The sequence below is a fragment of the Gopherus evgoodei genome, chromosome 4 (assembly GCF_007399415.2).
Source record: "Gopherus evgoodei ecotype Sinaloan lineage chromosome 4, rGopEvg1_v1.p, whole genome shotgun sequence".
NCBI classification, from domain to species: domain Eukaryota; kingdom Metazoa; phylum Chordata; order Testudines; family Testudinidae; genus Gopherus; species Gopherus evgoodei.
This window is the reverse complement of record NC_044325.1, coordinates 49,768,037-49,795,400: the sequence shown is the minus strand read 5'-3', so window position 1 is coordinate 49,795,400 and position 27,364 is coordinate 49,768,037. Positions and strand designations below refer to the sequence as shown.

The 27,364-nt window shown below is 41.5% G+C and overlaps 1 protein-coding gene across 7 annotated transcripts in view; it reads right to left on the bottom strand.

The window, feature by feature from the left end:
* Positions 1-394: 394 nt before the first annotated feature.
* Positions 395-27,364, bottom strand: part of BAZ1A (bromodomain adjacent to zinc finger domain 1A) — a 122,167-nt gene continuing 95,197 nt past the window's right edge. For 5 of the 7 annotated variants that reach the window (XM_030559299.1, XM_030559295.1, XM_030559297.1 and 2 more), the window contains 9 exons: positions 26,015-26,181; positions 25,681-25,835; positions 23,889-24,037; positions 16,211-16,458; positions 15,894-16,120; positions 14,260-14,747; positions 4,399-4,544; positions 1,934-2,021; positions 395-1,391 (listed from right to left, as the gene is read on the bottom strand). In XM_030559299.1, the coding sequence (XP_030415159.1) occupies positions 1,201-1,391; positions 1,934-2,021; positions 4,399-4,544; positions 14,260-14,747; positions 15,894-16,120; positions 16,211-16,458; positions 23,889-24,037; positions 25,681-25,835; positions 26,015-26,181 (1,859 nt within the window). In that variant the 3' untranslated portion in view covers positions 395-1,200. Of the gene's footprint in view, positions 1,392-1,933; positions 2,022-4,398; positions 4,545-6,613; positions 9,863-14,259; positions 14,748-15,893; positions 16,121-16,210; positions 16,459-23,888; positions 24,038-25,680; positions 25,836-26,014; positions 26,182-27,364 lie in introns of those variants that run through there. The other 2 variants (XM_030559298.1, XM_030559300.1) reach the window with 2 other exon arrangements.

Sequence of the window (27,364 nt, the reverse complement as noted above, 5' to 3'; positions counted from 1 at the left end):
TAAACGAAGACTCTGTGAATGGCCTGCCAGCTACAAAACCAGTTTTTCCTCCCTTGGTTTTCACACCTCAACTGCTAGAACAGGGCCTCATCCTCCCTGATTGAACTAACCTCGTTATCTCTAGCTTGCTTGCTTATGTAGTGGAAATTACTACATGCATCCGACAAAGTGGGTATTCACCCATGAAAGCTCATGCTCCAAAATGTCTGTTAGTCTGTAAGGTGCCACAGGATTCTTTGCTGCTTTTACAGATCCAGACTAACACGGCTACCCCTCTGATACTTTCATCAGAGCCAAATCTTGCTGTTCTCACACAAGCAGCTTCCCACCTGAAATCACTAGGACCATGGACTGCATAAGGATGGCAGACTACAGTAACTTCAGAAGCTCAGAATACTTTGAAAAATGTATCATTTTATTTGTACACTTAGAAAGTTGTACATAGAAACTTGTAATACAGTCCTGCAAGTTACTTGTTGCTTAAAGAACTGCCAGCAAGAGGAGAGGGTATTATTTTATCAACTGATCATCAGGAAGATAGAGGTATAAACAAAACACAGGAGAAAAATTAAAAAAAGTTTTTGAACTCTTATCCCCCCCACATACAAATTTTATAAATACAAAACAAATTCACAAATTACTTTGAATGCTAAATAAATATCTACTTAATAAACTCAGACTGAATACCTCCAGCCAGCACTGGTACAGTACTTGAAAGGATATGCAATTGTACTCATTCATGTGTAGTGTTGAAAAGGTATGCTCAGAATTTCAGACATTTACACAGTTTCTTCAACTGTGCTACAGTAGAAGATTTTGTCTGAGTTGATAAAGTCCTCATAATACCACAGCTCCTAGAAAATCTAGAGGATAAAACAAGGTCATATGGTGCAGAAAAAATATTTCTGGAAGATATTTGGACACATGAATGTCTTAAAAATGTACAAAACCTCTGTAAACCAGTACTGTATCCAATACATCTATCAAAGTTATTAGACACTGAATAAAACTGTAGCAAAGGTAATCTTTCCTACATTCTCCTGAGTGCTTAATATTAAATTGAGAATATAGTGCAGGCCACACTTCAAGGTGGTTAAACTGGTGTTATTGCTTTATACAGATATGACGACTGCATGATTTAATGTTTCATTTTCATGAATATAAAGGTTCCCTCAAAAAAAATCCTTTGGAAGGAAGAGGTTAAATTCGTGACTTCTTTGCAGCTGGAGCAGCATGGTCCACATTACCAGATGCAACAGGGAGTCCAAGCTTTTGAGCCTGAATGTGGAAAAAAGCCTGAAGTCTAATTCCAGCTTTTGCTTCGCTTGTATTACGAGGGTTATACTCAAAGCAGTTCGAAAACATCAATTCAATGTCTTCAATGAATTCAGCTGGTAAATAAAAATTAAAGAAATGAGTTTAGTGCATTTGCCAGGTCACCATAGACAATAGTACGAGTAAAGCATACTGTTATGGCACTACAGAATTCATTAGGATGATGCCCTTCACAAAGACAGCTGCTAACAAAGATCTTCACCAATAAATGGGGTGAATTTAGTGCATATGTATAGCGTCAGATTAACAACCCTACAGTCAGAATCCTCTGTCTTCAAGCAATGGAAATGGAAGTTTTCTGGTATGTATCCCATCAATGTGCCACAACCTTATTTAACGGATACCATCTCTAAGGCTTGAGAAGGTAATTGAAACTCCATGACCATTCACTTTAGTTACGTTTCACCTGCATTAGTAGTACAACTACTAACACAATCACTACACTGAAAAAAGCAGTTCATACATTTTTAAGAATGTTTTTTTTAAGAAATACAAGTTTTCAAATCCTCCCATTCCAGCTCTGCTTCTTTAAGGGGCTAAGACCTCTAATTATAAAGAACAGATCACAGGATTCATTACTTCAGTAAATAGTACTTACATGCTAATTTGTATTCACATTTATTCACTTTTTCACGGATTATATTTAAGGCAATAGGTTTTTTGATAATATCGTAGTAGTCTGGTACCTAAAAAAAAAATATTCACTTTATTTTAGTTACTATTCATTTTATTATGTAAAAATATACATAAACTTAAATTCCATTCATAATAATTAGGTGTTAAGATATACACAGAAAGCCCCAAATTTACTTGGACTTTCTACTGTTACAGCGGAAAGACTCTTAACGGGCCCTTTATTGACAACCAGCATTTACTGAAATTCAACTATTAATTTCTTGACGTAATTTTAAAGTTGTTCAAGCAAGAGACTACAAAATATAAAACAAATCAATAATGCATTCAGAAAAGTTAAAGGAATTGGGCAAAGAACCCCAAGCATAAATATCTGGAGGAATTTTTAAGAAAAAAAGAGTGGTTTAATTATAAGCTTTACACTTGTATTGGAGCTGTTCAAACTTGCCAAGATGCAAAAATAATGTATATTACATAATATTATGTATTATACAATGCTATACTATACTGGAATAGGCTTCCAAGGGAGACTGTAGAATCCCCATCATTGGAGAGTTTTAAAAACAGCTTATAGACGCATAGACTTTAAGGTCAGAAGGGACCATTATGATCACGTAGTCTGACCTCCTGCACAATACAGGCCACAAAATCTCACCCACCCACTCCTGTAACAAACCCCTAACCTATGTCTGAGTTACTGAAGTCCTCAAATCGTGGTTTGAAGACCTCAAGGTGCAGAGAATCCTCCAGCAAGTGACCCGTGCCCCACGCTGCAGAGGAAGGCGAAAAACCTCCAGGGCTCATGGGTCATGTCGAATAGCAGATCTTTCCAGGCAGTTGCTCCCAACTGCTGCTATCATGTTATGGTGCCTAAGGCCTTGGAGTGAAGCCAGCCATGGCTTTAAACGCAGCCTCACTGGAACACCAGGTTTCACATCTAGGCATCTTGCTGCCTGATAACTAAGGTAGCAACTGTGGGAAGAGGCTGCAGACTCCATGAGACCCTCGCTCCTCCTGAGGTTAGGCAGACACACTGCAGGCCCACTCCTGACTCCCAACAAACCCACAAGACCCCACTGATTCTTGGACAAACACTAGTCAGGGATGGTTTACTTAATGCTCCTGAGGTCCCTTCCAGCCCTACATTTCTATAGTTCTAAGGTATCTCCAAACTCTTTTCATTTTGTTGTAGTACTTATTTTTATATTACAAGCCCCTTGTTGCTGAGGGATGGCTATTTTCACTCTATTAGTCCTCACATACTTTGTTTGAAGGGTAGGAGACACTGCAGATTTCTATGTGGCATATATAGGATAGACTGTATGCAGATGCCAGACAATGAGAGGGCAGCCGCTCAGTCAATCACTCAAGAGTTTAGTCAAAATAAGAGATGCATACAGGATTAAAGCAAAGGGGAGGAGGATTACTGAACCCAGACACTGATCATTTGGCTCACAAACCTTGAATTCTGTGCAAGCACACATTCCAAGGTCTCCACCCCCCAAATCAGACTAGAAGACATTTTTAAAGGGTGTCTTGTTTATGGAACAATTTGGATCCCAAAATTGGCTGTCTGACAAGAAAACCCAGAAACATACATATACATTTTAAGCCAGATATAATTTGGCTATGGGCTCTCTTCTGAACCTACATCTTGGGGTGCAACTTGCTAGCGAATTTGCAGGAGGAATTAATTAGCAGTGAAGAAGGCCAGGTGGGTAAAATGATCACTCTTTATAAATGCCAAGGAATGGATGATTAAGTGCATCCAGGATTTGTAAATACAGGTCAGCACACTGACAGGCAGCAAGTAATTACATTCATCTGTTCTGGCACTACACAGACAATTAAAAGTGTAATTGGCTGTAGATTTTTGTGTTTCAAATAATAGAAGGGACTTTTTTTTCCAGTGCTTTGCTTAGTCTAGTTTGAGTGTATCTGCAATAGAGCGTCTACCACTTTCTTCTGAAGGTCACGATTAATATAGCTCCCCATCCAGAAGCTTTTCTCAAAATTCAGCCAGAGATTTTCTTATTTTAATCCCATTACTCCAAGATATTGCCCTCCCCACATGTTCCTGATATAAGTAACTCCTCTCTTTGACGTTTATACCCTTCATTCATGTGTGTAGATGGTTATAACGTCCGCACCAACCCACTTCTCTTAAGATAGAGATTTTCCCCCATTTAATCTTAAAATCACTCCTTCCAGCTGCCTAATAATTCCTGCTCTTGTCAGTTTCAAGTCTCCAGTTTTTGTATAAAAAGCTGGTCAGAAATGAACAGAAATTCCAAATCTGGTAATACCAGAGCAACCCCCAGGCACCAGGAGCAGCTGCAATGTGATTGAGGAGAACAGGCATTCTGTGATGCTAGTATAGCCTAACCATTCTTCTGTACCAGCCAATGGGACTTTCAGGGAAATGCATACCTGGACTTTGGAAACCAGTTTCATGAACGGCCAACTGTCGTCATGTCGTACCAGTTCCACAACAAGTTGTTCAAAAGCTGACAGTTCATGGACTCCACCCTGGCGACCCGAACTCCTCCTGTTCAATGAGGTGTGAGGAGACGAATCTGAAAAATAGATCACAAAACTACTGACAAAAAGTAAGAAAATGGCACACTAATATTAAGTATTTAATAAAACATGAAAACACTGGATGTGTAACATACCAACAAGAGCTAATGGGATGTAGGGGATGGGAAGGTATAAGATCAGGTAGGGCTCTCTCGCAGTCTGGTTTGTTCAGCAAAGGGTAGAAAATTTCTCTCATCCCCACCCCCACCCTGTTTTAAATGCACGTGTACTAGTAGTACTTCTGCTAAGCTTTATTTTGCCTGGCTATCCCATCCTGTGGACTTTATTCATAGCAAGCAGGAGTGGATTTGAAAAGCTAAGTTTGGCAAATGGGGCAGGAACTCTGTGGATTTTACTGCTTAATTTCTTCTTCCAGCGTATAAAGAAAGCAGATGAGGTTCTGCTTCACTTCTTTGGATGTGTGGCTCATAAGGGCAATAAAAGACCGAAGCATTTGGGTTCTCTCTCTCTCTCACACTACTCACTCACTTTGGGAGTCAATTTGTATGGCAATTTACAGCTAAATATCATATAGAAGTTTGATAATGAAGATTCTATAAACAATGTTTAATCACAGAAATGGAAGGCTGGAGGGGAACTTGTGAGGTCATTTAGTCCATCCCCCATGCGGAGATAGGACCAATTACATCTGCACCATCCCTAACAGTTGTTTGTCTCACCTGTTCTTAAAAACCTCCAATGATGGGGAGTCTACAACCTCCCAGGGAACCCAATTCCAGAACTTAACTATCATTATAGTTAGAAAGGATTTCTTAATATCTAACCTAAATCTCCCTTGCTGCAGATTAAGCCCTTTACTTGTCCTACCTTCAGTGGACACTGAGAACAACTGTGCATCCTCCTCTTTGTAACAGCTCTTAACATATTTAAAGATTGATGTTCCCCTTAAGTCTTTTCTCAAGACTAAACATACCCAACTTTTAAAAATCTTCTCTCATAGGTCAGGTTTTCTAAATCCTTTATCATTTTGTTGCTCTCCTCTGGGCTCTCCCAATTTCTCCACATCTTTCCTAAAGCTTGTACAGCTGAGGCCTCACCAATGCCGAGTAGAGTGGAACAATAACATCCCATATCTTATGTATGACACTCCTATTAATACACTCCATTTTGTAGTTGTACATTGGTTTTTCTTTCCTAAGTGAAGTACTTGTCTTTATTTAATTTCATCTTGTTGATTTCACACCAGTTCTCCAATTTGTCAAGGTCACTTTGAATTCTAACCCTGTCCTCCAAAGCGCTTGAAATCCCTCCCAGTTTGGTGTCATCTGCAAATTTTATAAGCACACTTTCCATTCCATTATCCAACTCATTAGTGAAAATATTGACTAGTACAGGACCCAGAACTGACCCCCGTGGGACTCCACTAGATACATCTTCCCAGTTTGACAGTGAACCATTGATAGCTACTCTTTATGTAAAATCTTTCAATCAGCTGTGCACCTCCCTTAAAGTAATTTCATCTGGACCACATTTCTCTAGTTAGTTTATGAGAATTACATGTAGGGACTGTCAAAATCTTTACTAAAATCAATATAAGTCTACCTACTGCTTAACCCTGAGTCCCCTATCCAGGAAGCCAGTAACCTCGTCAAATAAGGAAATGGGGTTTGACATGATTTGTTCTTCACAAATCCATGTTGGCTATTTCTGATCACCTATTATCCTCTAGATGCTTTCAATTTGATTGTTTAATAATTTGTTCCAGTATCTTTCCAGGTATCAAAATTAGGCTGATTAATCTATAATTCCCCTCTGTGTTCACCCTTTTAAAAAGATAAATACTGTCTTTGCCCTTTTCTAGTCCTCTGGGACCTCAGCTCTCCTCCACGAGTTCTCAAAGAAACTGCAAATGGTTCCAACTAGTTCATTAAGTAACCTAGGTTAAATTTCATCAGGCCCTGATGACTTGAATAATTATTATGTAGCCTGCTCCTTCCCTGTTCTGGCTTGTGTTCCTTCTCCCTTGTTGTTAATCTTAATTGTGTTAAGTATCAAGTCACAACTATATTTTTTTTTTTAAAAAAGACTGACACAAAACAGGCATTTAAACACCTTGGTGTTCTTGGTGTTGTCCATTATTAGCTCTGTTTGACCACTATGCAGAGGACCTACACTCTCTTTTGTGTCTCTCTTGCATATGTAGGCCACATCCAATACAACCTATATGGCCACTTAACCTCGGACTCATTCTGCTGTAGCGAGAAACACAAACAAACAATCTAGGTGATTTTCTAATTGGTTTTGTCCTTCGCAGGTAGAAGTTGGGGAATGAACTCTTCTCTCCAGACATACGCTGTTTCAGGGAGAGAGGGGACACAGGTAAGTCTATTGATTGTTTCATGTGAAACGCAAAAACTACTTTGGGGGTGAATTTTAGAGTAATAAAGAGACTTTGTCCTTATGAAATATAGTGTATGGCAGATCTGCCATTAGAATTCCTAGCTCACCCATGCTTCTGGCTGAGGTGATAGCCATAAGGAATGCAACTTCCATTGATAAGTGAGACACAGAAGCTAATAGTTCTTAAGGGAGGCTTAATGAGTACTGAAAGTACAAGATTTTAGTCCTAACAAGGAGTAGGTTTCCTTAGTGGTGGGAAACTTCTAATTAGGCCCTTTAAGAATTTGGTAGTCAGAGAGTGAAAACTGAATAGCCACCAGAGGGTAGATAGCATGCACTTATTGCTGCCAGGTAGACTTGTATAGAACTGAGGGAAAGCCCAGCTATTCCCCTCATTTTGGACTATCTGCTGACTCAAGAGATATAAGTTTCTTCTGTGCCCAGATGGAAAAATGCTTCCACTTGGCTGAACAGCATTTTCTAGTGGAGTCCTTTCTACTGTTAATAAGGATCATTTATACATCTCCAGAGCACTAATATGCCAAAAACCAAGCCATAAGATAAAACTCGTAAGGGTTGAGATGCTTGATCCTGTCCTCCTGAGCCAAGAGATCACAAAAGGACTAGATGGTGATCGGAGAACAAGGTAACAGTCCGAGATTTGGGAACCAAAATTGTCTGGGTCAGTTAGGGGCAATGAGGATGACTTGTGCTCTGTCCTGATTAATTTTCTGTAAGAACTGAGGTAGGAGCAGCAAGGAGGAAAGGCATAGCTCAGATGATCTGACCAGGCGAGAAAAAGACCACCACCCTCAGAGCATAGTCCTAGAGCTCCAAGTATATGTTGGATTTCTTGTTTGTTTGGGAAGCGAATAGATCCCAGTTGCTGGTCTCCTACTGAGTGAAGATGCTATTTATGGCTGAATCATGCAATTCCCACTCACGATTGATAGCAAAATGCCTGCAGAGAGTGTCCACCAACCCATTCTGAGGCTGTCAACAGGGTGATTCAATTCCTGGGACACCAGTTCCACAGGGTGACTGCTTCTACACACAGGGGGATTGATCTTGACCCTCCCACCCCCGGCTTGTTGATGTAAAAGACAGTTGCCATGTTGTCTGACATTATCAGAACATAGTGGGACTGGAGGAGTTGGAGAAAAATCTTGTAAGCTTCTCAGGCTGCCTGGCATTCCAGAAGGTTGATGTGCGTCCCGGTCTCTTGAGAAGTCCAATTGCCCTGCACCATATGGTTGTGCAAATGGGCTCTTCAGCCAAAGATAAGTGTCTATAAATGATCATCTTGTCTGGAAAGGATGGTAGGAAGGGGATGCCCACACATGCGTGATAAGGAACCTTCCACCATATCAGGAAAGATGTTAATTTGGAAAGAATTGTTAGCATGGTATTCATACTGTGGTTGGTTGGTGAATAATTGTCTGGGGCCACACCTGAAGGCTATGTAGGTAGAGTGTGACAAATGGGATTGTGAGAGATTCAGACCAGGTACCAGCTCATGCCAGAGTCCCAGGCCAATTCACTTGTATATTAGTATAGATCAAAGTGATAAATATATGAGAGTGCATTTGGCGTTTACAGTTAATGAAAACAAGTGAGACATTACTTACATTGTTTTCACTTATTTGTGTCCCATTATAATGTAGTAACAAACATTTACATTGTGTATATCCCTGCAACTAAGTAACCTATCAAACGAGAAAGAAGCCTTGTAGAAAGTAAATTAAAAGTGCTCATTTCAAAATAAGTGGTCTGTGTGTGTGTGATGACTGAAGGTCAAAGGCCCAAAATGGATTCCTCACTTTCCGGCAAAGGAAAAGCCTACGTGGGTAGTAACACTACCAGCTTGTTTTTTATGTGAAGCTGTAAATAAGGATTCAATGAAGGATCCTGCATCTCTGGACTGTTTGGACTTTTACAGGGAAGTGCAGAGAAGAAAGCAGAGACCCTCAGAAACAATCTAGGTATCCTGAAATCTCAGCTTCCGAATAAAGCAGTTGAGATAACGGAAATTAAGGACAAGTCTCCAACCCCCCATTTTTTAGGAACGACAGTGTAAAAACCTGTCCATTGGTGCTGAAGCTCTATTGCTTCTTGCTGGAGGAGGGATTCCGCTCTTCTTGCCTGAGAATCCCCTCATAAGAATGGTCCCTAAAGAGGAACAGAGATGGGGATTTTGGAGGTAGGGACATAAACTCTATATAGCTGTAATGGAAGATATTTAATATCCACTTGACTGTTATGGCAGTTCAGTTGTGGAAACAAGGTGTGAAATGACCAATGAAAAGTATGTGAGGGTAGGGCAGTGGTGGCATCAAATAGTTTACATCTCTTGAGCTCCCATCAAAAATATCTTTTCAGTGGGGGATTGGAGTGAGATGGTGCTGTAGGCATGGGAGGTGCTGGGAAACAAGACTCCTCTACTCTTTGTGCCCTCCTTGTAAGAGACAAGACCACTGGTGATAAAACCATTGAAATCCCAGTCTAGGTTTGTAAGGCTGCCTGAGATACTTTAAAGGACTCTTGCCTCCAAAAGGAAGTATGTAAAGATTCATCTGTCTTTGAAAAAAATGGACATTATCAAAAAGGTAAATCCTTCACTATGTTTTGAACCTCCATGAAAAACCCCAAAGAATGCAATCATGACTCATGGTTTAGGTTAAGTTTTTGTCTGGATTATTTTTAGTAAAAAGTCATTGACAGGTCACAGTCAAACAATAATTCACAGAAGCCCACACCCTGCTGTGCAGGGCTGAAGTTGCAGAGGTCATCAAAAAAAAAAAATCATGGAATCCATAACAGACTTGTAGCCTTACTTATGGTGCATCACAATGGCCTGTCTGCTGCACCAACTGCTGATTCAGAAGTGCAGTTCTGGCCACCAACTTACCCTCTTCAGTCAGAGCCTGGAAATAAGCTCTGTTCTGCTGCGAGTCTGTGAATTCCAAATGAGACAGTCATACTTAGCCAACAGCACCTGATTATTTGCTATTCTGAAATGAAGGCTAGTAGATGTTGGGAAGAAAGGTTTTCACAAGTCAGATGTTTGGGCTTCTTGTCAGGAATAGATTTAGTATGATGTTGTCTAGATCAGTGGTTCTCAAACTTATTTAAATGTGCTCCCCTTCTTTGTGTCTCTGGTAGTTTATGCCCCTGCGCCACACAAATATGTATACAAAAAAAACCCCACAACATGCAGCTCTTACTAAATATTAAAAACAGCAAGGCATTGCTTCAAACATAGCCAACAATCCATTGTAATAAGAGCAAAAGCAAAACTGTGATTGTGATTGATGCTTACAATTAAATGGATTAATGTACAGATGGCAACGACTTAGTATAATACTATGGAAGATTAACAGAAATCCATCAAAATGAACCACCATCTAGAGCACAGTTGGTCCCCAAACCGTGGGGCACACCCCCCTAGGGAGGCATGAGGGAAAGTTCGGGGTTGGGGGGGTGGTGTGGCAGGGCCTGGGCCAGCCGCCATGAGGGATGGTGAGGGGCGGGAGTACCACCCAGCTCAGCTCTGCCCCCAGCTGCGGTCATGCACCAGACTCCGCTCCCAGCCTTGGGCCACGACTGCGGCCCAGTAGTGGCTCTGGACCGCGGCTCCATTCCTGGCCCTGGCGGGAGAGGAGGGCATAGACAGGGATAAGGGAGGGCATGAAACTGAAAAGTTTGAGGATCAGTGATCTAGAATCAAATGCACAACGCTTCCTGAGGACCTGATATGTCTGGAGGAATCAGCTTTGCTAGTTATTCATTGCTGTGGGTAAAATGTGTACAGTAAATCCCTCCCCCAAAGCTTCTCACATACCCAAAGAATACATTCTGCCCCCAGTTTGAGAACCTCTGCTCTATACTAATGTTCCAGTCATGAGGTTTATCCCACCAAGTCTCTGTGATGCATGTTACATCATGATTTTGCTTATGTACAAAGACTTCCAGTTCTTCCTATTTACTCCCCATACTTCTTGCATTTCTATACTTACATACAAGATGTTGAGATTCCCCCCATTGTTTTCCCTCTTCCCTATGAGCCTATTGTAATTTTCCATTCCCCCCCCCCCCAACTTCCAGCCCTCTCTCAAGATCACCTTTCATACTTACCTGTAGGGTTTTGTCACCCTGCCTCCTTTTAACCTAGTTTAAAGCCCCCCTTACTTTGTTGGTGAGTAAGCACCTCAAGATGCTCTTCCCCTTCTTCATCAGGGGAAGAGATTGGGGAAGGAGGACTGCTGTGGACGCTAACAGCATCCCACCGTGGTCAAGGAAGCCAAAACCCTTCTCTCAACAACATTTGTGCAGCCAGGCACTCATCTCCAGGATGCATCTATACCTGCCCAAACCCCTATCCTCAGCCAGTAAGATTAATGAGAATACTACGTTCACCCTCATTCCCAAAGCCCTGTTGTAATCACTGCTGATCTGCTCATGGTCATACCCTGGCAGTATGACCAGCAGCTTTCATTCTGGGAGACCCAGTTTCATTACAGTAGCTCCCAAACACAAGTCACAGTTTGGTTTAGTCTCATCTGTATATCAAGGTCACATATCTGAACTGTGCTACAGCCTTGCTGGAATACAGTACAAAGTCAGTAGTGACCTAATGAAGATTATGTCCAGGCACATTAGGATAAAAGAGGCGGAATCTAGCAAGCTCTGTATAAAAGTATACCTTTTAAAAGTGTATGTATAACCAAAACCACAAATTTAACCCCCCTCTCCCCCGCCCAAACAGCAATTCATACATAGATGCTCTATATAAGCCGTTATCTACTATAGGGTTATACCAGAGGCCTCTCTTACTGTCTGAGCTACCATTTTTTCATCCTACAAATACAACTAATTCAGAGAACAGTTACTCTGCTTTCTGATCAGGAAGGACTAGCAGAGTATTAGCAATTCTTAGCTACAGGATGAGCAGAGACACCTAATGGTGAAGGTCTGAAATGGTGCATTTTTTACTGCCACTCTTGCTAATTTGCAGTCTTCTATCACATACTAGGTCTTTCATGGCATTGTGGCTTTCCAAAAATTTGTCTCATTGAGTGTTTTGGATTGTCTCTCCAAACATTATCAGTGTACATTTTTCTAGGCGGAATCTCTTTTTTATTTGTTACTTATATTCCTAACTTCATTGTCCCATTATTTCTGTGTCTTCCATGGTTTACTTGATAGTTATTATTAGGATTTGCTTTACTGAAGATTTAGTATTTGCCTTTTAGCAGTTACATATGGAGTACACTCATGGTCAGTCTATCATCACTTCCAGATTTACAGTTCACTAACTAGAAAGCCCCCCACTTTAAGTGAAAACACTAAATCAGGGGTCGGCAACCTATGGCATGCGTGCCAAAGACAGCACGCGAGCCAATTTTTAATGGCACGCTGGAGCCTGCCCGGACTCCAGCATGCCATTAAAAATCCTGCCCAGCCTCGCCCGCTCTCCTCTGCCCTCCCTGCGGGAGCAGAAGCATAGCTATGCACACGGAGTGGGCAAATGGCCCCACTCTCCCGGCACAGCAAGCTGCGGGGTCCGCACTCAGGGGCCAGAGCACCAGCCGAGTGCAGCAAGCTGCTGGCCCCTCCCCCGTCTTCTCCCCTCCCTGGAGCCCTGCCGCTGCGCGCCGCGCTCTGGGGGTTGGGGCTGTGCGCTCCTGTGGGGCAGCGTTTGGCTCTGCGGGGAGGCAGACGCGCTCACTGCTCAACTGGAGTTCTGCCGCCGCCGCGCGCAGCGCTCTGAGGGCCGGGGCTGTGCTCTCCGGTGGGGCAGTGTGTCTGGCTCTGCGTGGAGCCTCAGGGTAAAGGGCCAAGGGGCTGGGGGGGTTGGATAAGGGGTGGGGGCAGTCAGGGGACAGGGATCAGGGTGGGTTGAATGGGGAGGTGGGGTCCCAGGGGTCTCTGGAAGGGGCAGTCAGGGAGCGGGGGGAGGGGGGAGTTGGATAGGGCATAAGAGTCCTGGGGTTTGTGAGGGGGCAGAGGATGGATAGGGGTCAGGGCAGTCAGGGGACCGGGAGCAAGTAGGATCCTGGGGGGGCAGTTAGGGTGGGGGGTCTCTGGAGAGGGTGGTCAGGGGACAAGGAGCTGGGGGAGGCGTTGTATAAGTTGGGAGTTCTGGGGGTCCTGTCAGGAGGCAGGAGTGTGGAGAGGGGTTGGCGCAGGCAGGGGGTCGGGGGGTTGGATTGGTCAGGAGTTCTGGAGGTCCTTTCAGGGGGTGGGGAGCAGTTAGATAGGCATGGGAGTCCCGGGAGTCTGGCTGGGGACGGGGGTGTGGATAAGGGTCGGGGCAGTCAGGGGACAGGTAGGGGATAGGGTCCAGTCCGAGGACAAGGAACAGGGAGGCTTAGATGGGGGTGGGGTCCTGGGGGGGGAGTTGGGGGCAGGGGTCCCAGGACAGGGTAGTCAGGGGACAAGGAGCAGTGGGATTGGGAGTTCTTAGGGGAGAGGGCTGGGTGACTGCCCCCCTGAGTCCTGACTCTCCCCACACACACACACACCCACCACGCCCTCTGCCCTGAGCCCCGCACACTCCCTAGGCCCCTGCCCTGAGCCCTGTACCTCCCTCATACAAATCCAGCCCTCTGCTTGACTCCTTCATCCCCTCCCCCCCACAACTTTAACCCTGACACCGTCACCCCCACCTATACCCAGCCCTGACACCTATGCCCCCCTACATACCCAGCCCTGACTCCAGCCCTCTGCCTCCAGCCCTCTGGGTCCTGGCCCCGCACAATCTGCTGCTGGTCTTGGGTTCTGGCTGACGGACCTTGCCAGCCGGGGTCCCGGCTGCAGGCCTCACTCAGCCCTCTGCCAGCCTAGGTGAACAGAACCCCCGACCAGCAGCGGGCTGGCAGCGTAAGATCAACATTTTAATTTCATTTTAAATGCAGCTTCTTAAACATTTTGAAAACCTTGTTTATTTTACAATAAAAAACACTAGTTTAGTTATATAAAATATTATAGACTTATAGAGAGAGACCTTCTAAAAAACATTAAAATGTATTACCGGCACGCAAAACCATAAATTAGAGTGAATAAGTGAAGACTCGGCACACCACTTCTGAAAGGTTGCTGACCCCTGCACTAAATTAACACTTGTGCCATGGATCTGATCACTCAGTTTGACAGGTTAATTCAAAGTACTTAAGGATTAGTGACAGGAATTTGCAGTGGCAACAGGTTAATTTTCAATGGAATTGTCTTGTAGATTGTAAGAATTTTTCCATATAACCTCTTGTCAATAGGTACCTCAAAACTCTAACTTTCCCCCTCTCCACCATCTAAGGAGTGGCTTTAACTTTTTCTTAGCAAAGCTTTTCTAACCTGTGGATTGTCGTTTCCTGCCTCTTCTCTTAGATTCACTATCCTGAAGAGGAAACTTCTGTGTAGAAACTGGAGGAGATCTTCTAAGCCGTTCACATGAGTCTGTGGTGGCAACAATTCTGAAGCCAAGAGAAGGACTGTTGTCTGATGTACTATCTGCAGTCTTCTTTCCTCTGCGTCGTCTTCGAGGACTGAGTAATTCCACAAATACATCTGCTCGTAATGAGCCTTGACTCTGACGAGTGGTACGGCTGTTCAGTCTTAAAGAAGGTTTTGTTACTGATGGAGGGGCTGACTTTATCTTTCTTATCCCCTTTCCAGTAACTTTTGACGAAGATTCAGTTTGTTTAGGTGTATTCTGCTGACTCCGAGAAGCGTATCTTCCACAGGCCTGACGCTGGCTGCTTCGATTTGAAAAGGGATTGTTGAGTTTAGCTGCTCTCATTTTTAATGGAAGTTTGACTTGTGGTCTTCCTTGTTTTGAAGGGCTGTAAAAATGTAAGTACATAGCAGTATTGTACAAATCACTACTACTAACTATTCTAAATTCCTACTCTCCTCTTCTCCTCAAGGATTCTAATTCAGTACCTAATTTCTGTTTAGCAAGATAGAAAATTGGCTTCCACTCAAGTTGGCACTTAAATATTGCTTTGTGGAGTTCTCTAAAATCAAATGCTCTGTGCAGCATGTAGTAAGAAGATTCTGAAAAGCCTAGTCAGCTCAACAGCTTGGTATTAGAAATGTGCTGCCTGGAGAGACCCCTGGGTTCTATTTTTTAAACTGGCTCCTTGTTTCTTGAGGAAAGAGTTTTTGCTAGTAATATACAGGAATCCCATCCCCACACAAATAAGCTGCAGGGACGGCAGGTTCTAACAAAGTCCTGTTCAGTCCTTGGGTCTTCTATAAGGTCCTCACAAGGCAAGATCAAAATCAGAGAAGGGAGATCCAAGGGACACTATTTGGCAGTTGATGGTCCCATGGAAACATATGTTCTCTCAAATGATTAAACCTCAACTTTTAGAGGATAGGATGTAATTCCTCTAATTCATACTCAATTGCAAATGACTATAGAGAAAAAGTGTTCCCTTGGTCACAAGCTCCCTTTAAGCTACATTCTTGATTTATGACACAAATTCATCAATTTATTGATTTTTTCAAATTGCACGTTTACTTGGCCCTATTACACATCCCTAGAATTCTCCTTTTGGAGAGAACCTTTTTGTTTTCTTTACTATCCAGTTCTCACCAGGTCCATCTATTCCCTTGAAACTCTCAGTATCTGAAATTTGGGAATTTAATTTTCTGAACAGCACCGCTCCCAAATATCAATATCTCTTTGTGGCTTGAGAATGAGCAGACACTCCATAGTTAGTGACCGCAGGTGGTATTCTTTCACATACACATTAATAAGAGTGTATTTTCATCCCTAGGAGTGGATATTTATGCACGTAACTCCAATAAACCAAACGCTGAGGGCCAAAGTCACCACTGACCAAAGTGTCTGCAACTCTTTCAGTCAGTGAGCTCTTTGAGACAAAGACAATGTACTTCTGTCTTGTAGATTAAGTGTGCTTAGTGCTCTATTAGAATAATATAGTGTTAAAAAGTAACAGTTCGTATGGCCCCTGACTTACCTCATTTCTTCCTCCTCTTGTGATTCATCTTCTTCCTCTTGTTCTTCCTCATAATCCTCTTCCTCACTTTGTCCCACTTCCTCATAGTAAGTCTCTTCCTCCTCTTCTTCAAACTGTTCTGAGGCCTCTTCATCACTTTCCATAGAAGGTCTCTGCCTAGAGGAGAGGCGTCTAGAACGTTGTTTTGGTCGGCACTCTGGACAGAACCAGTCTCCTTCAGGAATGGCCTGATAATATACAAATATGCATTAGTGAAGTCCCATGGGTCTTAAGCCTTACCTGAATTCTAGATTTTCAAAAGCTTTTTCTTCAGACACCTTGAGCTTGGGCCTGATACAGTAGATATGATAACCTCGATCGCAGCCATCACACAGCACCATGCTTTCTGCGTCACCTTTCTTTCGGCACATCTTACAGCGAGCATTTAGAATGGACTTAGACCAGATAACGCTTCGATCCAATGTGGAGAGATGTAGAAAGACTTGGGACAGGCTGCCAGAAGACAGAAGAGATTCTCTCCAGCGATCCAGGACTGTTTTATATGAACGTCCACCATCACTGGCATCTAGTGTTATAGGAAGGAAACAGAAATTATATTACTTATGCAAGCATCCAGGTTCATTCTAGACTGACGATTCTATGTATCTGAACTGAGACTCATGGGTAAAAAGCTACTTTTCATGTGATAAAATAGGAATAAGCACCCAAAGAGCATTCCCACTCATTTCTTAACCCTTCAGTGTCAAGGATTTCCTGGCTTACATCCTGACACAAGAGTTTAGTGCAAACCTGTGAACACTGAAGTTTCACCTTTGGATTTCACCATGTAACACTAAGCTGTTGTCAACACATGATGGGAATATTCATATCAAGTGTCTTGCTTTGGTGTCAATTTTGAAATCCAAGAGATTCTTAAACCAAAAGAAAGAAAATTCTCCAGCACACAGGCACTAAATAAATGAAAAGTAACTGGAAACACTTTTTTTTTTTAAACCCATATATTTAAAGGTCAAAGAGGAAGTAAAAAAAAGTTACAGCAGTTGCTCAGCACTGATGTTTATACAGTAACACCATTTTCTCATTTAAAAAAAAAATCTAAATCATGTACCCCAAATTTGAAGAAATAAAATATGTAAACACAAGTTGCATGGTTCTATATTGGAGGAAGAAGAGAGAATCAGCTAGATATACAGCACTCGTGTTTTAAAAACAACCAAACAAAAACAAAAAAACCCACCACCCGCCATATACACCACTGATCCCAAGGCCCTCAACGTTCCTCTTTACAACTCTTTCTGTGGAAGACCTATAAACTATGTGGCTTTTGGAAGAGTTCAGAGTGGGTCAGAAAAGTTACATCCTACTTGGCTGCTTCTTCCCTACAGTGCAGTAGAGGTGAGGTCTGAATGTGGCTCTGAGATTTTAAATGACCAACTAGCTTTCTGGAAACTTAATGCAAATTACATCGGAGGACTGCCCCGCTACTGTTCCAAAGCGTCATATGTCAACACAGACAAGTGGATCTGTCTAGACTAGTGCCTTAATGAAAGAATTGTTAGGCAATAATCTCGAACAGGAAGGAAGGCAAGGTGTAGGGTTTTCCAGGATTACATCTGTTGGTGGTCCACTAACAATGATAGCTTCCTGATAATGAAGATTAACATTGCTGCTGCTAAAAAAAGACGCAAGCTCCTCCTGAGTGTTGAAAGAAGCAGTCTGGAAAACTGTGAGCAGAGGAAAGCCAGTATGTCACTACTAAAGTGCATGATCATACCACCTGCATTGCCAGTCATGGAGTGGGTACAGGAATGGTCTGCAATTCGGCTGCTCACAAAACAACTTCTCCCCAGGGAGAGAAATGCCAAGCCTACCCTCTCATTTAATAGGCCATGTTGAGGTTACATGTTCTTCATCCAAGACCCTTTCTTCCTTCCCACCCAGAATCTGGTACTGGAGTGTGGCTCCTCCTAGCACTGCCTATGTTAAACTGTTATGTTGAACTGTCAGGCAACTCCAGTTTAGACACTGGTTGTGAGAAAAGGCAGAGACTAAAGCCCTGCAGTGACTAGACAAATACAGAAAGAGACTCTCTCCTCACCCAGCGAGGAGACAGAAAGAGTTTAGGCTAGGAAAGCTGGGCAAAAGACCTGAGGTTTTGGCAAATCTGAATCTACATCTATTTATTATTTAAAATTCAACAGAGAAGAAGGTTATTTTTGTGATTAAAAGCAGTGGTTAAAAGGGACTCGAGATTTGGGTTCAATTCCCAGCTCTTCTGCAGATTTCATGTGACCACAGTTAAGTCATTTTTATCATAGAGTCCCAGTTCCCTTTGTGTAGCAGTATAATGTTTTTTCCTCCTACCCTTTGTCTATTCAGATTGTCAACTCTTTGGGGGAAAAGGATATTCTTTTCCTATGTCTTTACAGAGTAAGTGTGGGACCTCCCGATCTCAGCTGGGGCCATTAGGTCCTACTGCACTAGATAACTTGTGACAACATGGATTTATCAAACATGTCAGTAAATGTGCTCAGGGAACAGTTTTCTATTTCAAAAAGTTTCAAGGAAGGGTTCCTATGTAATCATATTATATGGTAGATTTTTATGTTACTCAGACAGTAAAGAATAAACTAACAGGTTTTGCTTCTATGAACTTGTACAGATTCCTACATCAAAACCAAGTGTAGTTCCTTCTGATGCCAAAAAAGTAAAAAACATTTGACCCTTAAAATTATTTTTGTTTTTACCTCAAGCACCATTTAGATGTGCAGGAAGAAACAGTCATACGGTTTCAGAGCTCTACTCCCTCATTCTATGCAAGTGACTACAGAATTATCAACATGTCAAGAAAAAAAAGTGACAATAAAATATTTATTTTTTTCTAACTCTTAAAAATACCGAACATTTTTTAAATTTACCATCTTTCTGACTAGACTGGTCTTCCTCCCTCTTCCTCTTTTTATACCCCCACTGGTTCCTTTTATTATCTTCTGCATCACCTAATGTTAAATTTGTAAAGTTATTTCAAACAACTTTTTAATTAGCAGTTGAAAACCACTGTTCTACCATAAAGGGAAAGCTTATCAGACAGAACTTTCTCGGGGGCTGGTCTGAGACTGTGAAGCATCACAAACCTTCTGCTCCAAGCACAAGGCACACTTCTTTGACCTTGCCTAGTTTAACACATACATAGCAAGGTATACATTGAAAGACAAAAAACAAACCCCTACCCTGCACACAAAATTCTCCCTTGGGGAGGGATCAGGGGAATGAACCTGATGTGACACATGCTAGTCATATCACTTACTGCACTATGGAAGGTATGCTCAGATAGTGTGGTGATAAGGGATGTATAAAACAGTACAGCATATTGCGTGTTGAAAGGAGGGGAACAGCAAAACAAAAAAAAGCAAAAAAAGTATTAAAAAATCTTGGAATTAAAAAAAAAAGAAAGAAGTCAAGAATGGCGTCAGAGAGGAGGAGGGAAATAGATAAAGAGGACAAAATAGAACTGTAACAAATGTATTGTGCAAAGGGCTAAGGGGAGATGAAAGCTCCTATCCACCAATCACAAAGAGGTTCCAACAACAAAAATAAAAGGTTGGAAACCAATGAACTTAGAGTCACGCCTTGCATATAGAAATCTAGAAAAATAATGACTAGACTGTATTTGAGAGGCGGTTCTATAGTTGTATGAGAGACCGTGTGGTCCAGTAAAAGAACATTGGACTGGGATTCAGGAGATTTGATTTCTATTCCTGGCTTTGTCACTAGCCTAAAGGATGACTTTGGGCAAATCATTTCCTCACTCTGTGCTTGAATTTCCCCATCTATAAAATGGGGATGATACGCTACTCCTTTGTAAAGCACTATGAGATGCTATATACGAGTGCTTTTTATTTTTTTAAAGGCATCTAAGAAGCCAATAACCCCACTTCTTCCATCAAAAGACCCATTGCAAGGAGGGAAAAAAAAAAAAAAAAAAAAAAGGTAAAAGCTTTCATTTTCAGATGTTTCAATATAGAATTTTTCCAAGCCCAACTGTGTACGACAGAAGGGACCACCTTTCTCTGGTACTGGAATTCTCCCTATTATTCTTGGATTAATTTTGTCCATATGCAGGACCAACAATAACAGAAAAAATTTTGTACAAATCCCATCATGGCACTGCAGCCAATATGTAATGCAGTGTAGCTTCAAAACCAATTTGTTGTTTAATCTGGCTGCCAAACTGAAAGATTAGCAACTAGCTAGCAATCTGCCTAGCACTCCTATAGATGAAATTGTTTCCTGCATTTCCTAAATTCCCCTTTGAATTTTGTTACTCTGTGTATTTATACCTGCCTCTGTATTTTCCACTCCATGCTGATGAAGTGGGTTTAGCCCATGAAAGCTTATGTCCAAATAAATGTTAAGTCTCTAAGGTGCCAAAAGGGCTCCTCATTGTTTTTGCTGATACAGACTAACACAGCTACCACTCTGAAACCTGTTACTCTGTCAATCATTCTCTGCTGCTCCACTTGTGTGCATACCGCCGATCTAAACTTTCTATAATAAGTGATAGAGTTCTCTTTGCAGCCTGGTGCACACATAGAAAACAAAGAAACAGTGTTGAGCATCTGGTCATTCAACTTCTGTGACGATTTCCTTTGTCTACTGTACTCCCTGGAGGCTGCAAGAAGTAAAACTGGCAGTGATCATAGTAAATTTCACTCTGAAGTTCCTTCAGTGCTCATAAAGCACTATGGATGGGAAAGTAGGAGAGTTGGAAATTGAGCCAAGGGCCAAAAACTGTTATCAAATGTGGCTCCAATTTCTAATGAACTAAAACAAAGGGGAAGATTAAAAAAAGCAGGGAAATGGAATGAAGAAATGGCAACAGGGAAGACAAAAAAATGAAGGGATTCTACTGAAACTTCTTTGTTTTAGAAGAATGGAGGGATCCTATTCTTACAAAAAGTTTACCCTAGGAAGCTCTCATGTACATAAAGCTCCACGACTTCCAACATTTTTACCATCAAACTAATTAAACCTGCTGAAATGTAGCTCAAATAACCAACCTTTTCAAGTAATGACAATTCAATCTTAGTTATCTGATTGCATTTTCCCTTTATTCTTTTAAGCCTGGCCCTATAAACCAGACTTGTTTTATCTTCTTAAAGCAGTGTTAGCTTTTTTCTTTTCCCCTGGTTAGAATTCTTTAGAAAATGAGCAGGCTTTGCTCTAGAACATCTTAGCTTGGTTTATGTATAAAGTAATGCAACAAAATGACTTTTTTGTGCACAAGGGCCACCTGACCAAAAATACGAAGTGGCCCTGTGATTTGGGGGCTGATGAGAGAATTTGTGGAGTAAAAATATATCACCACTTTGCCAAGGCAGACTGATACAGAATTCAGTGAGAGTGGTTGGTGTACACAATTTTTGTGCCAGTATAAACTATTTCAGCTGGGGAGGAGGAGGAGGGAGTGTTTTTCTGCTGTAATATAGTTAGAACAATATAGTTAAAGCAGTACAATTTCCCTATCCTTCCTGCCTAGTGTGGATGGAATTATACCAATATAAAAGGTGCCTTATATTAGTATAATATATTCCTCTTCCCTGCATGAGAATAAGCTATACGGGCATAACAGTTCCACACTGGGGTGGGTGCAGGGTCTGTAGCGCTTTAACAATACCAGTTTAGTTAAAACAATATGGCTACTGTTTTAAACTGGCACGGTCTTGAAAGGAGAAGTAAGGACATGTGAGATTTAAGGCCTGCCACTTGGACAAGCCAGCTATACTACAACACTATTAAATTTCTTTGTAAGACAACAGAACAAGCCTGTATGATTCCTACCTCGTTCCCTTCCAAAATCTAACCATTAAGACTATGGAAAAATGGGAACAAAGAAAACAGAATATTTAAATAATTTATAAAGTGGACTCTCAAATGTATATGGGACTAAAGCTGAGCAAAAATTTTTGGTCAGATGGCATTTTTCAGCAAAAACTGTTTCAGGGCAAATGAAACTATTCATAAATTCGACAAGTGGTTTTGGCTAAATTAAAAATAAAAATCATTGACATTTTCAAAATGAAATGTTTTGACTTTTCATTTCAAAACCATTTAAAAATTTAGATACAGTTAATTTAAAATTTTTTCAAACACACCCAAAAATGTAACACTGCATGGAAAAAACTAGGGAACAAAAAAAATTTTTTTGGATTGATCAAACAATGTTTGACCCAAAACGCTTAGCAAAATTAGGCCTGATGTTGGAAAAAAGTCCTTACAAGCATAAAGGCCACAGAACTAAAAAGTATTCTACATTAATAATTTCAGTAATGAGGCACTTCAGTTTTTTTTCTAAAATTTCTAAGGAACAGTTTAGAGGATAAATTAATGTAATAGGGATTCTCTGAAGAAGGAAAAGACTATATGATAAAGCAGCAAAAAAAAAATAAAAAAATTAAAGGGCGAGGGGGGTCCTCCCCTAGTTACTTTCAGGCAGGTTAGAGGGGGGAAAAGAAAAATGGGACCAGTGCTCGACAGACTTATACAGTACATACTGTGACACTACATGGAATAAGGCAGACCGTTTATAATATTAGTTATACCAATATTATAAAATTGCAAGGAATCTGGTCAGATATGCTGTGTAAGGTATCTGTGAAAATGTTGTGATTTTCCAAGTATGATAATCTTGTTTATATGTTTGTATCACCTTTGTATTGTGAGTTATAGATATGTATGATATATCTGTATTTCAGACTTGTGCTGTGCATCTGGGTGATATCCCCAGACAGACTGACATCAGCACTGTCTAGCCTGTTCAGTGGCCCATCAAGAGTCAACTGTACAATGAACCCATTGAAAGGAACCAGGGAATATACCTCATGAGTCAGCAAGGCATGTGGTATGCCTACAGACAGAGAACTCTAAGGCTTTTCCATGCCATGTGCTGGGTAGCTTGTGTTTGGGACAAAGGATAACAAGCCACATGGCAAAAGACTATAAAAGGCAGCTGCATGGTCTCTATTTGGTCTTCATTCCTGCTTCTTATCTCTGGAATAACAAACTGAAGCTCCAAACAAAGGACTGAATGACCCATCCAAGCTGTGGATGTGTTCCAGAGGGACTTTCAAGCCAGCAAACTCACCAAATACTGCTAAGAACCTGACATATGGACTTTGACGTCTCTGTATGTATCTGACTGCTTTATCATTTAACAACTCTCTTCTTGATAAAAAGAACAGGAGTACTTGTGGCACCTTAGAGACTAAACAAATTTATTTGAGCATAAGCTTTCGTGGGCTACAGCCCACTTCATCGGATGCATAGACTGGAACACACAGAAAGACGATATTTATACATACAGAGAACATGAAAAGGTGGAAGTAGCCATGCCAACTTTAAGAGGCCAATCAACTGAGATGAGCTATCATGCAATAAGAGGGCTGTGTGATTTCATTTTTAGCTTCTTGATAACCAGTGTGGGGGACCAAAAGTACAGTTTGTGACTGGTTGGTGAGTTTAACTTCAGTGTTAACCACCTGTTTTTCTGCTCTCTCTTTTGCAGCCTGTCCTGATCTTGGCATTTTCAGAGAGGGCTACCCCAGGCACCATTGGATGACACATACTTCTTGAGGCTTGGACCAAGTTGTCCTGTCCAAAGTGTTCTACACTTTATACTATAAGCTTTTTGGTCAAATTCCCAAAAGTACACACTAAAGGCCACATGGCCCAAGAGCAGAAACTATAGAAAGTATTTGGGGAACTTGAACATTCCCCAATGTTCGACAGATTTATAGCAATTATTGCTGTGCAATAACCACTTTTTGAATATTTTTATTTTCACAAGGTCCATTGAAAGGTGTTAGTTATGAGTTCTTTTGACCTGGTATAGTATCACCAAAACACTTCATGAAGGAAATTAAAAAAAAAAATTTGTTTCTCTTCAAAAAAATCTAATACATAAATGAAGATGTGATATCAAGATTAAATGCTTACCAAGTGGTGCTTTGAGGAACCTGCGCTCGATGCCTTGCTCTATCTGAAGCAGTGCAGATGCCAAGTAATGGACCACATTATTAACTGGCTGCGGAGTGCTCGTATTTGTTGATGCAGTGCTTGGAGCTTCAGTTTTTAATCCAACAAGTCTAAAATTTTTAAAAAGTTAATAGAATTTATAGGATTTCAAATCCAATATTGAGAAAGGAGATAAATATTAATGAAAATCTTTTAAAAGTTATATTGATTTGTTTGCATCCTTGTGGGTTTCTATTGTCTTCACCCCCACACAAGCTGTAGTGCATTTACCAAATACACACTGAACATGGATGCATGCAAATATAAGATACTGTTTTAAAGAGCCCCTAAGTAACACACACACACAGATCGTTGTTTTATCAATCTGAACAAAAGTATAGTGTTTAACAAAATATAAATCTTTCTGGATGAAGCTATAATATCCATGTTATTTCAGGGCACACAATATATATTAAAGGGTTTTGTTTCTGAAACCATTAAGTTGGTGTACAATTACAAAAAGGATTTTGAAGATGAGCCATCTGAGAATGGGGCAATAAAAAAGTTTTCTACCAATATCTCCAGTTTCATTGGTTGAGAAACACAGATTTAGGGAAAGGTCCCTCTTCCTCATCCTTACATGTATACAGTCTATTAATACATGTATACATTTATAGCTGCAATATTATGTAATCTGAGGTTTCCTTTCTGTTCTTTTACTGAATTGCAATTTACTTTAGCTCAATCACAACTAGTGTTAAATAGAGTGAACTGTATTTCACAAAAATCAGTTCACTTATTATTTATATTGCAGCAATATCAAAGGTTCTAATAAAGGTCAGGGCGCCATTGTATTAATTTCTTCTACTACCGCTGAAGAAAAGTTAAACATGCAGCTCATCTGGGGAGGGATGGGGTGAACAATGATGCAACATTAATTATACATAGAGCTCAGTGTCTGTCACGGATTCCATGGCTTTCTGCGACTCTGTGACTTCTGCAGCGGCCAGTGTGACTGACCCCTGGGCCGGCCACGCAGCTGGCTCCAGGGACAGCCACACCTGTCGCTGCTGGAGCGGCCCCGGGGCCAGCTGCACTGGCCTCTGCTCAGGCGGTCCCAGGGTCTGCCAAGCAGCGGTCCCTCCCCGGATGGCCAGAGATGTTGGCCCCCTGGACGGCCAGAGCAGCAGTTGCTTAGTACCCCCCAGACGGCTGGTGCCGCTGACCTCGGGGCACCCCTCTATCCTCCCAAGATTTAGTCAGGGGTATTTATAGTATAAGTCATGGACAGGTCACAGGGGCTGTGAATTTTTGTTTACTGCCTGTGACCTGTCAATGACTTATACTATAGATAACCGTGACTAAATCATAGGTTTAATTATACAGCCTTTCTATTGAGCTTTTTTCCCCCAGCAAATTAAGTCTGGATGCTGGTTGCCAGATAGATCAAATATGTTGCAAGATATAAAATGCATGTATATATTTTGCAACATAGTAGTTGACCTATTTTATTTAAACATATGAAGTAACAAACACTGTCACACAAATACTACAGCAAAGTTCTATAGCTCACTGGACATTAATACATTGCTTAAAAACACGAATTTTTAATATAGAAAATGTTGGTTCACAGAATTTATAGAAAATTATAGCACTTTAGCAAGGTGGTAATGTGCAAAAAGTCAACCTACACAAAAATCCCATAACACATAAAAAACAACAATTTCAAGATTGGTAAAGAAAAGATATTTGCTATTTAAATCACAGCTCTTACCTGTCTTTTACAATAAACTTGGCTTGATCATCTGTTTCCATTTCTTCAGCATCTTCATTCACAGTTTTAATGATACCATTTTCCTTGTTTTCCTCATTTAGCAGTTCATACTGCCCATTTTCTAAGGCTGCTCTCCAAGATTGCCTGTCTGTAACCTGCAGAAAACATGAATGAGAGCCTGCAGACTTCTGGTTGTACCAATAATTGTACATGTTTAACTTGAATTTCAAATGAAATAAAAATATTGTGCAGAGTACTTGTTCAGGCAAAAGAGTGACCAGCACTGTTTGGTTCCTAGAAATGTCACTTTCCATGAAAAACTATAATGTAATACCTTAATTGCCCCCAGTGTTCCTTGATAAATTCTGTCTTCAATGTCCAAAAGAAAGTCTCTAAGTCTCAGTTCAAGCTGCTTTTCTGCAGACATTTGAAATGTATCATGTGCATTCTGTATTCTTCCCCGCCCTGATGAAAGAGGTTTGTTGTCACTTTGAGGTTTGTCTGCAATAACCAATATGCTTTTTGTTAGGGCTTCCTATTTCTTAAGTGACAAGAAAATACACTTTCAATAAATAGGATTATGAACAACAACAAAAAACTATAGTTCTTTAAAATACCTCTTATTATTAGAAAGTATCTCAGTATTGAGATTTTCATATCATCATAGTAGAATCTAACCCAAACCTGGATCAAATAGCTACATCCCCAAAGAAAGATGGATATTAACATCCAGACCTCCTGAAAGCAAGCAGATTAAAAGGATATTGTTTACTTAAAAATCACAAGCCTTTCTTAAAAGCTTTTACCTACCACTTTAACAAGTAACAGTCAGTAGTCTCTGACACTACTAACTCATTTGTCACATTGTCTAGATGTTAAGTTGACACACTGTCCCTTTAAAAAAGCCAAATGAAAGAATGGGATAATAAAAGCTTTAGGATATAAAAAGAAATGTCAAACAGCACATTATAATAATAAGAGAAGTAAATATATGCTAAAGATTGAAAGGCACAAAAAAGTTGACAGCACACTCAAAAAGATTAAACCCATAGTCTGTAAAACCATAATGGATGGCAAAAGCCTTTGTTCACGGGATGTAAGGGAGTTGGGGTGGGAGTGTGCTGAAGAGAGAAGTACATAAAAACACAGAGGCAGTCAGTCAAGAATGAGCAAAGCGGCAGCATGTATGGCTCCGGCCGGTGCAGCAACCAGACACACAGCTTTGCACGGTAAGTGGTAAGTGGGCCAGGGTTGGGGCTGGGGGGTTGTATAAGGGGCGGGGAGTCCCGGGGGGTGGGGCAGTCAAGGGACAGGGAGCAGATGTTCTGGAGAGGGCGGTCTGGGGATGGGGAATGGGGGGGGTTGGATAGGAGGTGGGGTCCCAGGGGGCCTATCAGGGGGTGGGGGGGTGGGGCAGTCAGGGGACTGGGAGCAGGGGGGCTGGATAGGGGGTGGGGTCCCAGGAGGGGGCAGTTAGGGGACAAGGAGCAGGTGGGGGGTTTGGATGAGTCGGGGAAGGGGTGCATAGGGGCTAGGCTGTTTGGGGAGGCACAGCCTTCCCTACCCGGCCCTCCATCCAGTTTTGCAACCCCACTGTGGCCCTTGCGCCAAAAAGTTTGCCCGCCCCTGCTCTAAGGTACGTGTGGATGGTTCTCTTTTTGGCTTCGGCCTAGTGCATGAATCA